Source organism: Salvelinus fontinalis, chromosome 1 (assembly GCF_029448725.1).
Source record: "Salvelinus fontinalis isolate EN_2023a chromosome 1, ASM2944872v1, whole genome shotgun sequence".
Taxonomy (NCBI): Eukaryota; Metazoa; Chordata; class Actinopteri; order Salmoniformes; family Salmonidae; genus Salvelinus; species Salvelinus fontinalis.
The window spans coordinates 17,934,989-17,950,063 of record NC_074665.1 but is presented as its reverse complement, the minus strand read 5'-3'; the positions used below and the strand labels follow the sequence as shown (position 1 = coordinate 17,950,063).

At 46.1% G+C, this 15,075-nt stretch overlaps 1 protein-coding gene across 3 annotated transcripts in view; it reads right to left on the bottom strand.

The window, feature by feature from the left end:
- The window catches only part of LOC129827384 (protocadherin-15-like), a 315,230-nt gene that overhangs the window by 165,465 nt on the left and 134,690 nt on the right, over window positions 1–15,075 (bottom strand). For all 3 annotated transcript variants that reach the window (XM_055888298.1, XM_055888368.1, XM_055888212.1), the window contains exons 9-11: window positions 13,204–13,374; window positions 4,098–4,206; window positions 1,627–1,739 (exon numbers count right to left, since the gene is read on the bottom strand). In XM_055888298.1, coding sequence (XP_055744273.1) covers window positions 1,627–1,739; window positions 4,098–4,206; window positions 13,204–13,374 — 393 coding nt within the window. The remainder of the gene's footprint in view (window positions 1–1,626; window positions 1,740–4,097; window positions 4,207–13,203; window positions 13,375–15,075) is intronic.

Here is a 15,075-nt window from a genome sequence, read left to right as displayed (position 1 = left end):
CACGCACAGTGAGGCGAAGACTTTGAGGATGGCCTGGTGTCAAGAAGGGCAGCACAGAAGCCACTTCTCTCCAGGAAAAACATCAGGGATAGACTGATATTCTGCAAAAGGTACAGGGATTGGACTGCTGAGGACTGGGGTAAAGTCATTTTCTCAGATGAATCCCCTTTCCAATTGTTTGGGGCATCCGGAAAAAAGCTTGTCCAGAGAAGACAAGGTGAGCGCTACCATCAGTCCTGTGTCATGCCAACAGTAAAGCATCCTGAGACCATGTGTGGGGTTGCTTCTCAGCCAAGGGAGTGGGCTCACTCACAATTTTGCCTAAGAACACAGCCATGAATAAAGAATGGTACCAACACATCCTCCGAGAGCAACTTCTCCCAACCATCCAGGAACAGTTTGGTGATGAACAATGCCTTTTCCAGCATGATGGAGCAGCTTGCCATAAGGCAAAAGTGATAACTAAGTGGCTCGGGGAACAAAACATCGATATTTTGGGTCCATGGCCAGGAAACTCCCCAGACCTTAATCCCATTGAGAACTTGTGGTCAATCCTCAAGAGGCGGGTGGACAAACAAAAACCCACAAATTCTAACAGAGCATTGATTATGCAATAATGGTCTGCCATCAGTCAGGATGTGGCCCAGAAGTTAATTGACAGCATGTCAGGGCTGATTGCAGAGGTCTTGAAAAAGAAGGGTCAACACTGCAAATATTGACTCTGCATCAACTTCATATAATTGTCAATAAAAGCCTTTGACACTTATGAAATGCTGGTAATTATACTTCAGTGTTCCATAGTAACATCTGACAAAAATATCTAAAGACACTGAAGCAGCAAACTTTGTGGAAATTAATATTTGTGTCATTCTCAAAACTTTTGGCCACGACTGTATGTGTGTTTAATACATGTATGGCAAGACTTTATTGCAAACTGCTATGCCCTGCAAACAGAAAAAGCAAAAGCCAAAAGTGTTTTTCATTTATACCATCAGTGCGTAGTTGGTGCTTCGTGTGCTCATTCAAATGACGGTTTGTGTGTACTGTAGACGCAAAAAAACTTTTTTTTAAAGAGTTTGAAGAGTTTTTACAAGAATTGTTTGCTTTTGCAAGAGATGTATCATGTTTTGCTGGTTTGGTATAAGGTTTTGTGGTTGGTGTGTAGAGCTTTGCAAAAAATAGCCTATAGTTTCAAAGATAGTGCCTAAGCAATCAGAATAAAGTGTACTATAACATACAGCTTGCACTGGGCTCTTTGCTCCTGACTTTGAGCCATCTGTAGTGCAGGAGTTCCCCCTGGCCTGATAAAGGAATTCTATCTACAGAAGCTCATGTTCATATTCCCCTCTGAGTGGGAGGATCCTTGTAGCATGCAGAAACTTAACGGATCATCGCCCTCTGGAGTTTAAAGCAACAAGCCTCCTGGGCGATGGTGTGTGAGATACCTGACTCATCCTGATGGGGTTTAACACACACACAAAGACAGACACCTACAACCAGTGCATCCCCAGCCTCTGCCTGTTTCCAGCTGTGATTTACCGGATCATTCCCCTCTTAATCAGAAAAAAAGACCATGATCCTGTCATGAAGAGAGCATCCCGGGCTACAGAGCTTTATTCTGATTACCTTGATTACCAAGTCAAATCTATTGTACAGGTCCCTGATGAGCGGTTTGAGGAGCTGCAGCTCGGCGGTGGTTCTGTTCAGGGAGAAGTAGTCGACGTACGTCTCAGGCTTGCCTAAAACGGGAGACAGGGAAATAAGCAACCGTCACTCTGAAAGTCAGGGGAGAAGATGGAGCCTTTAGGAAAATACTGTAAGTCTTCTATATATCGTTACTTTTAATACATTTTACTGCACCTGTCATTGCACGTATACATGACTGTAATTATAATGAAAAGTATTAAAAGCTTATTGTCAGTGTATGTCAGAGAATACCAGGTTGCTTTCAAATGATCGGGGTAAAGAAGGCGGAGGGATTGAAGGTTTTGAACTGCTTCCAGACAGATGGATCCTTCACTGTCTCTGACCGACAGGTCTCTCTCGCTCTCGCCCAGACATCTCTTTATTGGCCTCCCAGAGAGCCGGGGAGCGAGGAGGGGCGCATTCCACATCAGCATGATTCCCTGCAGGGGCTACAGCTGTGCTGCTGCCTGCTCATCTCAGCTCACCACAGGTGGCCCTCCACTCCCCTTCGCCACTGCCAGCAGAAATGCATCTCCGCCACCCACTCATCTCTCCATTGCATCCTCCCTCCCTCCCCACCCCCAGCCTTTTGGCTATTGCTGCTGTGCTGAGTCCCCACAACCACCACCCCTCTGCATGGCCAGGCCTGGGAGCTAGCTATCCCCCCTGAAGGCCCGGGAGCTAGCTATCCCCTCTGAAGGCCCGGGAGCTAGCTATCCCCTCTGAAGGCCCGGGAGCTAGCTATCCCCTCTGAAGGCCCGGGAGCTAGCTATCCCCTCTGAAGGCCCGGGAGCTAGCTATCCCCTCTGAAGGCCCGGGAGCTAGCTATCCCCTCTGAAGGCCCGGGAGCTAGCTATCCCCTCTGAAGGCCCGGGAGCTAGCTATCCCCTCTGAAGGCCCGGGAGCTAGCTATCCCCTCTGAAGGCCCGGGAGCTAGCTATCCCCTCTGAAGGCCCGGGAGCTAGCTATCCCCTCTGAAGGCCCGGGAGCTAGCTATCCCCTCTGAAGGCCCGGGAGCTAGCTATCCCCTCTGAAGGCCCGGGAGCTAGCTATCCCCTCTGAAGGCCCGGGAGCTAGCTATCCCTTCTGAAGGCCCGGGAGCTAGCTATTCCCTCTGAAGGCCCGGGAGCTAGCTACCCCCTCTGAAGGCCCGGGAGCTAGCTACCCCCTCTGAAGGCCCGGGAGCTAGCTACCCCCTCTGAAGGCCCGGGAGCTAGCTATCCCCTCTGAAGGCCCGGGAGCTAGCTATCCCCTCTGCAGGCCCGGGAGCTAGCTATCCCCTCTGCAGGCCCGGGAGCTAGCTATCCCCTCTGCAGGCCCGCGAGATACTGTAGCTATTCCCTCTGCAATGTACGGTACAGTGGTGACTGTTTATAGCAGTGCATTTGGAAAGTATTCAGAACCCTTGAATTTTTCGCATTTTTTAAACGTTATTGCCTTATTCTAAAATTGATTCAATAGTTTTCGAATGTTCGATCAGGTTCAACTCCGGGCTCTGGCTGGGCCACTCAAGGACATTCAGAGACTTGTCCCGAAGCCACTCCTGCATTGTCTTAGCTGTGTGCTCAGGGTCGTTGTCCTGTTGGAAGGTGAGCCTTCACCCCAGTCTAAGGTCCTGAGCGCTCTGGAGCAGGTTTTCATCAAGGATCTCTCTGTATTTTGTTCCGTTCATCTTTCCCTCAATCCTGACTAGTCTCCCAGTCCCTGCTGCTGAAAAACATCCCCACAGCATGATGCTGCCACCACCATGCTTCACCGTAGGGATGGTGCTAGGTTTTCTCCAGGCGTGACGCTTGGCATTAAGGCCAAAGGTCCTTTAGGTGCAAACATCAAGCAGGCTGTCATGTGACTTTTACCAAGGAGTGACTTCCATCTGGCCACTCTATCATAAAGGCCTGATTGGTGGAGTGCAGCTCTAGGAAGTGTTCCAAACTTCTGCCATTTAAGGATGATGGAGGCCACTTTGTTCTTGGAGACCTTCAATGCTGCAGATTTCTTTTGGTACCCTTCCCCAGATCTGTGCCTCAACACAGTCCTGTCTCGGCGCTCTACGGACAATTCCTTCGACCTTATGTCTTGGTTTTTGCTCTGACATGCACTGTCAAATGTGGGACCTTATACAGACAGGTGTGTGCCTTTCCAAATCATGTCCAATGAAATGCAGTTACCACAGGTGGCCTCCTATCAAGTTGTAGAAACATCACAAGGATGATCAATGGAAACAGGATGCACCTGAGCTCAATTTCGAGTCTCATAGCAAAAGGTCTGAATACTTATGTAAATAAGGTATTTCTGTTTTATAAATGTGCAAACATTTCTAAAAACCTGTTTTTGCTTTGTCATTACGTGTTATTGTGTGTAGATACATTCCGAATGCACTGTAGATGACAGCCATGTTAACAGGGACCTACCAATGAGGATGGAGTAGAGGATGCCTGGCCTCTGTGATGGAGGCTGGATGTTCCTGTCCTGGTCCACGGCCTGAATGATGGGCGTCACGTTGACAGGGTTCACTTTTCTCTGAGATGAAAGAGTAATGGTTAGTTATATCTGGCTGTCAATACAAAAAGAAAAAGCCATTTCCACAGTGTGGGATACGGGAGCTTCCATTCTTGCTGTGCTAAAAGGATGGAGAAAATAAATGATGAAGAATTAATGTATGGCGTTGGACACGATCTTCATCAATTAGTTATCTTGGCATTTCACAGCAGCAACAGCAAAATAACTGCAGTGTTTCAGTTGTACCTCTAACTTAAACATTATGGGCAAAGCACAAATCATGTAGATTCTGCTGACTTGCTTTGCAGTAAAAGGTGTATTCTTAAAGTGAATAATCATAAACTGTATGACCTCTTTGTGGATCTCTTTATCACAGTACCTGTCACAAAAACCAATGAACTGCAGAGATTTGTGTTGTTCTCCCCGGTACAACATTTCTTTATGTCATTTAAGAGGTTCAAAGCACAAGAGAGAGCGTGGGAGAGAGAGCGGGAAAGAGAGAGAAAGAGGGGAAAAGAGAGCGAGAAAAGAGTGAAAAAGAGGGAGAGGAACAGAGGGAGGGAAAATGAGAGAGGGAGAAAAAGGGAGAAAAGGAGAGAGAGGAAAAGAGAGACAGGAAAAGAGGGAGTGAGACGGTGGGGGAGAGAGAGACTGAAAAATAAAGTTTGCAAGAGAGAGAAAGAGTTTGTGAAAGTGAGAGACTCCAGAGAGAGAGAGAACAGGAAGGGAGAAGTAATGATAAAGTGAGTAACTGGTCGTCCATTCCAAGTTGCCCCAGCCTAGGGGGAGGAGTAAAGATGTGCAGAATTACAAACAACAGGCGGGCCCAGTCTCAGTAAATAAGCAGCTCATTTAGAACTCAACTCTGCTCAGAGAAACCAAGTGAAACTGGTAAAAGTGAAGATGAGTTTCAACCAGCGTTAGATGCCTGGTTGCCTCTGAAATAAGGCTCTGGGAATCTTGTCATTCTGTGTGTCTGTGACTGTGACTGTGTGTGACTGTGTGACTGTGTGACTGTGTGTGTGTGTGTGTGTGTGTGTGTGTGTGTGTGTGTGTGTGTGTGTGTGTGTGTGTGTGTGTGACTGTGTGTGTGTGTGTGTGTGTGTGTGTGTGTGTGTGTGTGTGTGTGTGTGTGTGTGTGTGTGTGTGTGTGTGTGTGTGTGTGTGTGTGTGTGTGTGTGTGTGTGTGTGTGTGTGTGTGAGATGACCCCTACAGGGACCCCACTGCATAATTGTGATCTCTGTGTGCCAGGAAGAAGTCTCGAGCAGCTGCTGTAAACACACACACAAACACACCGGTAGGACCATATGCTCCGGGGGCTGGTTGGCAGGAAATGACAATTTGTGACAGACATTGATGACAAGCTCGAGGAGCTGAGGTGCTGCAAAGACAGACGCTGTTTGTGTGGAATAAATTACAAACATCTCGGTTTGTTTACCTTGTAGAGTACAGAGACTACAAGGAGGTCAGACATTAGTCAGAACCGTAATAAAGCCACCTGGAATCAAGCTCTGAATGAAACTAAAGGCTTTTCCTTCTGTCATTCCTCCCCATGTTACTTGATCATCATACTTCACACAGCCCTATGAGTAGTTGTTAAGTGGAGGCAAAAATTGTCACCTACATTTTATCAGACACTGTTATCCAGGGTGACTTACAGGAGCAATTAGGCTTAAGTGCCTTGCTCAAGGGCACATTGGCAGATTTTTCACCTAGTCAAACCAGCAACCTTTCAGGTACTGGCCCAAAGCTCTTAACCACTAGGCTACCTGCCACCCATCCACTCCTCCCTGCTCTGTACATCTCCCTCCCTCATCATAGATCATGAGCACAATTTGGCAAAGATTTATCTCTGTGGGGCCCATTGTAATCCTCAGCCCCTGCAACTACAATGGCCCCAGTATGACTGCAGTAAATCTAATGACTCTTCGGGGCCCTGTCCTCAGTGGACAGATTAGCTCTGATGATACTCCCTCAGTCAGCCCTTATCTCCTGAGGAACTACAACAGACAAGACTGGTGTCCAGATTACATGGAAATGCATTTATATGAAATAGCGTGAAGGTGATGATGATGATGATGATGATGATGATGATTCATCACAATATGTGTCCGTGTTAAGTTGAATTGCAGAATGAATCAGCCTCATTCAAGGCAAGGGATTATAGATTTTTAGTGATACATTCAATTATTTAGAAGTCTGTATTTAAAGTCAAGATTTTGCCTTTTCTTTACAAATAATACTACTCAGACTGACTGATACAGATGCATATTTCATGTGACTGAAATACACAACTAGGCATGATGCCAAATGAATGTATTTCCTTTGATCTGGATGAAACCATACCTACTCCTTCTCGGCAGACCAGCCAGGGTCCTCCGCTCCGTTCCACATCCGTGGCCCATAATCAATGGTTGACTGAGCGTCGGCTGGGCGTTTTAACGGCTGAACTGGAGGAAGATCGTCTCTTGAGGCACCGGTTGAAGCACGGGAGGATTTTATTACTGTGATTAACGAGGATGGATTCTCTGGTGGAGTGTGATCTGTGATGGTGTAACGAGCAAACGGCAGCCCTTTGGTCCCTCCTCTATTTTCACTAACCCACAGGAAGACAAATCAATAGACTGCTTTACTCTACACTACTCTACTCAGATGAACCCAACCTTCCAAATCAATGCTGAGCATCTTCAGATTCCTCTATGATATATAGTGAACACTGACAAGAAACTTCAATTAAAAGACTCTGCATCGGGTATAATTTGACAGTTTTGTATATGATATGATCAGCACCTGTTTTCAAAACAGCCAATTACTCGTCTTAGATTTGGAATGACTTGTCTGTTCACATTTTCATTATTAGCTATATCTTATTCCAACTTTAAATTTCAGCCAGCAAACGAATTATCCAGTGAATTCATTTATTACACTCTCCATTTAATTTTATACACACCAGTCACCAACAAAGCAATTATGCTCCACTCAACACTGGGGTACAATACTTTCAAAGCCTCCTGTGTTAATTGTCAACAGGCACTAGCAGTTGCCTACCTACTGTTCTCTCAGTGATGTATTTTCAATCTGATATCTCAGCTCTGATGGTATATTAGATTATATTAACACTAGCCACAGAGGACGTCCAGAGTGCTGCTGCGTATGGGGGGGTGGGGAGCTAAATAGTAAAATTGACAGAGGAAAAAGCATTGGAGCCCCACTTCAGCCTTGTTTGGGATGACCTTTGATGTTATTCCTGCTCCGGAGAGGCTCTCTAGCTCTCTGCTATGGAAGGATATAGGAGGGATCAGTTTGTCTTGGGGAATGCACCTTCACTCTCCTCAAGAGCATTCTCCTTGCTCCTGGCTCCTATTCCCTAGAAGGTCTCACTATTTCCTGGATCCTCAGCTGAGATATTGTCTTTCAAACTAAGTGTACCGTGAAAGGAGACCCACTGGCATAACATTGTGACAAAGAGGAGTTTTTGGGATCTGACCTATGACCTGCTGTATCCTTCTCCTCCTCCCCTCTAATCACAAGCTTCGTTTCACAGGTAGCGCTCTTTTTATACGCTGCAAGGTACCTGAGCGGTGCTGAGCCTCAATAAATAAGTTGAAGCATTATTTAAATGTTTCGTTGAGCACCGGCGGAGGAGATATGAGAGGCGTATTAAAGAGATAACGGGGAGAGCTGCCTGACAGGGAGGATGTCTGAGAGAGACAAGAGGAATATAACAGTACATCATTACACATGTGAAACTGAACTAGCCCCCTGAGTGATGGGATTGATGGGGATGACAGGAGGAGGTGGGGGTGTTTTGAAGACCTGATAAGAGGTTATGCTGGCTTCGCCACGGCATACATAATCAGAATCACATAATGCCGCCTGTCACAGCACTCGTAAAATGTGTCCTTGAGTGCGTTCTAGCGTTCGCATTAAGTACAGGAGCCAGCCACCCAAACCAGTGGTGTAAACTTGACTTAAGGCTCCTGTTCCCTTGTCCTGTCACTTGGCTGCGGAGTGTGGAAGGTTCTCAATGTAAGCAAATGTCGTTTTAGTCCTCTGTGTTTGGTATGGCTCTAGTGCACCACTGCCTTCTCACGGACACAGTTTGACCTTCTGTAACTCTCTCTTAGGATATAGTGGAATGTCAGCAAAAAATGACATTTAATACTTTTCAGCAAAAACGCTGCTTGATCGTGACGATGGAATTGATCTGGAGGGGAAAGAAACGCACACGTGTTTAGGCGAGGCACTGTCTAGCGGAGTAGAACACCTGTTAAGGAGAGGTGTTGGCTAGCAGAGTAGAACACCTGTTTAGGAGAGGTGCTGGCTAGGGGAGTAGAACACATGTTTAGGAGAGGTGTTGGCTAGCAGAGTAGAACACCTGTTTAGGAAAGGTGCTGGCTAGCAGAGTAGAACACCTGTTTAGGAGAGGTGCTGGCTAACAGAGTAGAACACATGTTTAGGAGAGGTGTTGGCTAGCAGAGTAGAACACATGTTTAGGAGAGGTGCTGGCTAGCAGAGTAGAACACCTGTTAGGAGAGGTGCTAGCTAACAGAGTAGAACACCTGTTTAGGAGAGGTGTTGGCTAGCAGAGTAGAACACCTGTTTAGGAGAGGTGCTAGCTAACAGAGTAGAACACCTGTTTAGGAGAGGTGTTGGCTAGTAGAGTAGAACACCTGTTTAGGAGAGGTGCTGGCTAGCAGAGTAGAACACCTGGTTAGGAGAGGTGTTGGCTAGCAGAGTAGAACACCTGGTTAGGAGAGGTGCTGGCTAGCAGAGTAGAACACCTGGTTAGGAGAGGTGTTGGCTAGTAGAGTAGAACACCTGTTTAGGAGAGGTGTTGGCTAGCAAAGTAGAACACCTGTTTAGGAGAGGTGTTGGTTAGCAGAGTAGAACACCTGTTTAGGAGAGGTGTTGGTTAGCAGAGTAGAACACCTGTTTAGGAGAGGTGTTGGCTAGCTGAGTAGAACACCTGTTTAGGAGAGGTGCTGGCTAGCTGAGTAATACACCTGTTTAGGAGAGGTGTTGGCTAGCTGAGTAATACAGCTGTTTAGGAGAGGTGTTGGCTAGCACAGTAGAACACCTGTTTAGGAGAGGTGTTGGCTAGCAGAGTAGAACACATGTTTAGGAGAGGTGCTGGCTAGCAGAGTAGAACACATGTTTAGGAGAGGTGCTGGCTAGCACAGTAGAACACCTGTTTAGGAGAGGTGCTAGCTAACAGAGTAGAACACCTGTTTAGGAGAGGTGTTGGCTAGCTGAGTAATACACCTGTTTAGGAGAGGTGTTGGCTAGCAGAGTAGAACACCTGTTTAGGAGAGGTGCTAGCTAACAGAGTAGAACACCTGTTTAGGAGAGGTGTTGGCTAGCAGAGTAGAACACCTGTTTAGGAGAGGTGCTAGCTAACAGAGTAGAACACCTGTTTAGGAGAGGTGTTGGCTAGCAGAGTAGAACACCTGTTTAGGAGAGGTGCTAGCTAACAGAGTAGAACACCTGTTTAGGAGAGGTGTTGGCTAGCAGAGTAGAACACATGTTTAGGAGAGGTGTTGGCTAGCAGAGTAGAACACCTGTTTAGGAGAGGTGCTGGCTAGCAGAGTAGAACACCTGTTTAGGAGAGGTGTTGGCTAGCAGAGTAGAACACCTGTTTAGGAGAGGTGCTAGCTAACAGAGTAGAACACCTGTTTAGGAGAGGTGTTGGCTAGCAGAGTAGAACACCTGTTTAGGAGAGGTGCTAGCTAACAGAGTAGAACACCTGTTTAGGAGAGGTGTTGGCTAGCAGAGTAGAACACATGTTTAGGAGAGGTGTTGGCTAGCAGAGTAGAACACCTGTTTAGGAGAGGTGCTGGCTAGCAGAGTAGAACACCTGTTTAGGAGAGGTGTTGGCTAGCAGAGTAGAACACCTGTTTAGGAGAGGTGTTGGCTAGCAGAGTAGAACACCTGTTTAGGAGAGGTGTTGGCTAGCAGAGTAGAACACCTGTTTAGGAGAGGTGTTGGCTAGCAGAGTAGAACACCTGTTTAGGAGAGGTGTTGGCTAGCAGAGTAGAACACCTATTTAGGAGAGGTGTTGGCTAGCAGAGTAGAACACCTGTTTAGGAGAGGTGTTGGCTAGCAGAGTAGAACACCTGTTTAGGAGAGGTGTTGGCTAGCAGAGTAGAACACCTGTTTAGGAGAGGTGTTGGCTAGCAGAGTAGAACACCTGTTTAGGAGAGGTGTTGGCTAGCAGAGTAGAACACCTGTTAAGGAGAGGTGTTGGCTAGCAGAGTAGAACACCTGTTTAGGAGAGGTGTTGGCTAGCATGAATGATAGCATACGATCATAGATATAGGACCTACAAACATTTACAATGAATAGCAAAATCACAATAATCACAAGAATAGCTTCAGATTAAAGTCTACGTTGAAAAATTAAATATCCAGGCAGCCTCTCAATTTAACAATATGTTGGAATAGATCTACAATAGAGTTAGCCAATAGCTGGGCTACTCAAGGTCTTTGTTTTTGTGGAGTCTGGGATTCAATCGTCGGGTGCATTCAAGGAGTGATAATAACCATCCTTTTCTAGATTTCTAGAACTTAAGCGCAAAGACAATATAATGTGGTCGCCTGGAAAATGTTATTTTCCTAGTGTCTGCCGGGTTCCAAAGTTCCCTGACCGTGAGTATCCACTTTACATTTGGATTAGTAACAATTTAAATAAACTGGTGTTTCCACTCAAGGTACGAGAGTCCAAAGTGTAAAACTAATTACCTGTGAATAATCTGTCTTGTAATTCTAGCATTTCCATGCTTCCCTGACTCTGCCATTTACTTGTGTTAGACTCTAATCAAGAGAAACTGTAAACAGGACCCTGCCTAGATCAGTGAACAAAAACCAATGGAACTGACAAGGAGGTATCATTCTGATCGTCATTCTACATGACAAAACACGTGTCACGCTATTTGGAGTCTAAATCTAATCTAAATTACTTTCACACGCACCAGAGGAGGCTGGTGGGAGGAGCTAGAAGAGGACGGGCTCATTGTAATGGCTGGAATGGAATTAATGGAACATTCCATCCATTACAATAAGCCTCCTATAGCTCCTCCCACCAGCCTCCTCTGATACACATCCTCTCATACTTTCGACAGTTCAACATGCTTCCTCCAAGGCGAAGGTCGAGAGCCGTGTGTTCTCCGAAACATGATCCAACCAAGTCGCACTGCTTCTTTTTTAATGTCTTTTTTATTCATTTTTTTTGTATTTGAAATGTTTTCCCTTTTTCTCCCCAATTTCGTGGTATTCAATTGGTAGTTACAGTCTTGTCTCATCGCTGCAACTCCCGTACGGACTCGGGCCAGGCGGAAGCCGAGAGCCATGCGTCCCCCGAAACACGACCCAACCAAGCCGCACTGCTTCTTGACACACTGCCCACTTAACACAGAAGCCAGGAGCATCAATGTGTCATAGGAAACCGTGTCACTGTGCACTGTGTCAGTGTGACACACAGTGCGACCGACACACAGTGTGACCGTGTCAGTGTGCACCGCGCCAGGCCCGCCACAGGAGTTGCTAGTGCGTGATGGGACAATGACATCCCTGCCGGCCAAACCCGGACGACCCGGACGCCGCTGGGCCAGTTGTGTGCCGCACCATGGGTCTCCGGTTGCAGCCGGCTGCGACAGAGCCTGAACTCGAACCCAGAATCTGTATTGACACAGCTATCACTGCGATGCAGTGTCTTAGACCACTGCGCCACTCGGGAGGCCAGTGAACACTGATCTAACTCAGGGTTGGGGAAGCCCCTGTGGGAGGGGGGTCGGAAGGGACATTTTTATCTCATTCCATCTCGTCGCTTGTTTCTTTGTCCATGTGTCACAACAAAAATAAACAGCACACGTCTCTTATTAAAACAGCACGCATAATCAGAAGGATAGCTAAATATTTACCAGAAATAATTATTCAACAAATCACACAAGCATTTAATTGAGAGTCAGGTGAACTACTGTTCTGTGGTCTGGGGAAATGCATCATCAAGTGAAGTTAGGAGGCTGCAGAATGCACAGAACAAAGCAGCAAGGATTGTTTTAAGGCGGAGATATGGTTCTTCTGTTGCAGTCATGCGCAGTGTTCTTGGTTGGTCATCAATCGATAAGATAATTGAAAGGAACATGCTTATTTTATTTCATAATATACATAATTTAAAACGGCCAAGTTCTATTCACAACGGTATTCAGTTGGTAAGAGACAGACATTCCGTAAATACTAGGAATAGATTGTCCACCATCTATGCGTTGTCCAGACAGAAAAGAGAAATAGGCAAAAGAACATTTCGATTTAGAGCAATAAAGAAATTGAATAAATTAACTGAGCAAACAGAAACCTTTCAATATATAAATTTAAACATTATTTTAAAACTATTTATATATAATACATATAAATATTGTGGGACAATAGTAGATGAAGAATCAATATTTTTTTAGATTGAGTATTTATTGGTTCATTATGTTAGTATATTATGTACCGGTATGTTGGTAATTCTGTGTTATATGTGGAAATGTGTTCATATTATCAATTGTATTTTAATGTTTAAGGACTCTTGGAAGATTAGTCCAAATGGGGACTAAAAGAGATCCAAATAAAATAAAATAAAATCTGATGTTTATGTGAATTTTCATCTTCATTCTGGTTATGCATGACCAATAAATGTAATATATCACTACCTATAAATAGCATAAATCTATCCCTAGCATAAATCTAATAGCCCTCTGTATTTAAAGCCAAAATCTTTGAAATGATCTTAAACACAAAGAAATCACACTGAACCAGTCTTGTGTTTACTTACTACTAATATGCCGAAGATGACTCCTGAGGCTGATATGCAAAACAGAGGCCAGAGAAGCCAAGCTGTGTCTCAGCCACCTCTCTCCCTAGCACTAGTAGTGTGCTGCTTGTCAAGCAGCCCTGTTTGAATGGAGCAACATGTAAAAGGCAGGGGGTCTGAAGCTCAGAGTTCTGGAGACGGTGCTGGTGTGCGGTAACACTTACTGGGTCAGTGAGCTCCAGGATGTGGACCCGGTAGGTGAGGGGGCTGCAGTCACGTGTGTTGTCAACCAGAGAGCAGGGCAGGAACATAGGCCCCAGGTCATCCCCATCCAGCACGTCTACAGTCAGGGTGGTGGTGGCAGTGCGCCGTTCGTTGGGGTACGGGGCGCGATCCTACAGGGGGAGATGACAGGGGTGGATGTGGTAAACTGAGGATTTAAAGTACATTTTTGAACGTCTACCCTTCTTCTACAGCTATTCTATCTTAAGTGCAACTTCCTTTCTGTCTTTTCAAAAACAGGTTTTCTGAAACCTTCTGTATTGTATTAATTTGAGGCTGGAAAGCACATGCATTGAAAAAAAGTAAAACCTATACGCCACATCAGGTATCTGTTCATTTAAGTGTTCCAGTATCAAAAGGTATTGTAAAACATTTTGGTAAAATGAAATGAATTATGTTTTTGGTGATTGTTCCATTCCAGATGAAGACCTTGACATCATATACTGCATTATTCCTATCTGTACTTACCATTCTTGACTTGGAAATGTAGTACTTGTATTTTATTAACATTTTTCAACAGATTTAGTTTTCTTATTATACACTGCTCAAAAGAATAAAGGGAACACTTAAACAACACAATGTAACTCCAAGTCAATCACACTTCTGTGAAATCAAACTGTACACTTAGGAAGCAACACTGATTAACAATAAATTTCACATGCTGTTGTGCAAATGGAATAGACAACAGGTGGAAATTATAGGCAATTAGCAAGACACCCCCAATAAAGGAGTGGTTCTGCAGGTGGTGACCACAGACCACTTCTCAGTTCCTATGCTTCCTGGCTGATGTTTTGGTCACTTTTGAATGCTGGCGGTGCTTTCACTCTAGTGGTAGCATGAGACGTGGTAGCATGAGTCTACAACCCACACAAGTGGCTCAGGTAGTGCAGCTCATCCAGGATGGCACATCAATGCGAGCTGTGGCAAGAAGGTTTGCTGTGTCTGTCAGCGTAGTGTCCAGAGCATGGAGGCGCTACCAGGAGACAGGCCAGTACATCAGGAGACGTGGAGGAGGCCGTAGGAGGGCAACAACCCAGCAGCAGGACCGCTACCTCCGCCTTTGTGCAAGGAGGAGCAGGAGGAGCACTGCCAGAGCCCTGCAAAATGACCTCCAGCAGGCCACAAATGTGCATGTGTCTGCTCAAACGGTCAGAAACAGACTCCATGAGGGTGGTATGAGGGCCCGATGTCCACAGGTGGGGGTTGTGCTTACAGCCCAACACCGTGCCAGACGTTTAGCATTTGCCAGAGAACACCAATATTGGCAAATTCGCCACTGGCGCCCTGTGCTCTTCACAGATGAAAGCAGGTTCACACTGAGCACATGAGCACATGTGACAGACGTGACAGAGTCTGGAGACGCCGTGGAGAACGTTCTGCTGCCTGCAACATCCTCCAGCATGACCGGTTTGGCGGTGGGTCAGTCATGGTGTGGGGTGGCATTTCTTTGGGGGGCCGCACAGCCCTCCATGTGCTCGCCAGAGGTAGCCTGACTGCCATTAAGTACCGAGATGAGATCCTCAGACCCCTTGTGAGACCATATGCTGGTGCGGTTGGCCCTGGGTTCCTCCTAATGCAAGACAATGCTAGACCTCATGTGGCTGGAGTGTGTCAGCAGTTCCTGCAAGAGGAAGGCATTGATGCTATGGACTGGCCCGCCCGTTCCCCAGACCTGAATCCAATTGATCACATCTGGGATATTGTGTCTCACAGCATCCACCAACGCCACATTGCACCACAGACTGTCCAGCAGTTGGAGAATGCTTTAGTCCAGGTCTGGGAGGAGATCCCTCAGGAGACCATCCGCCACCTCA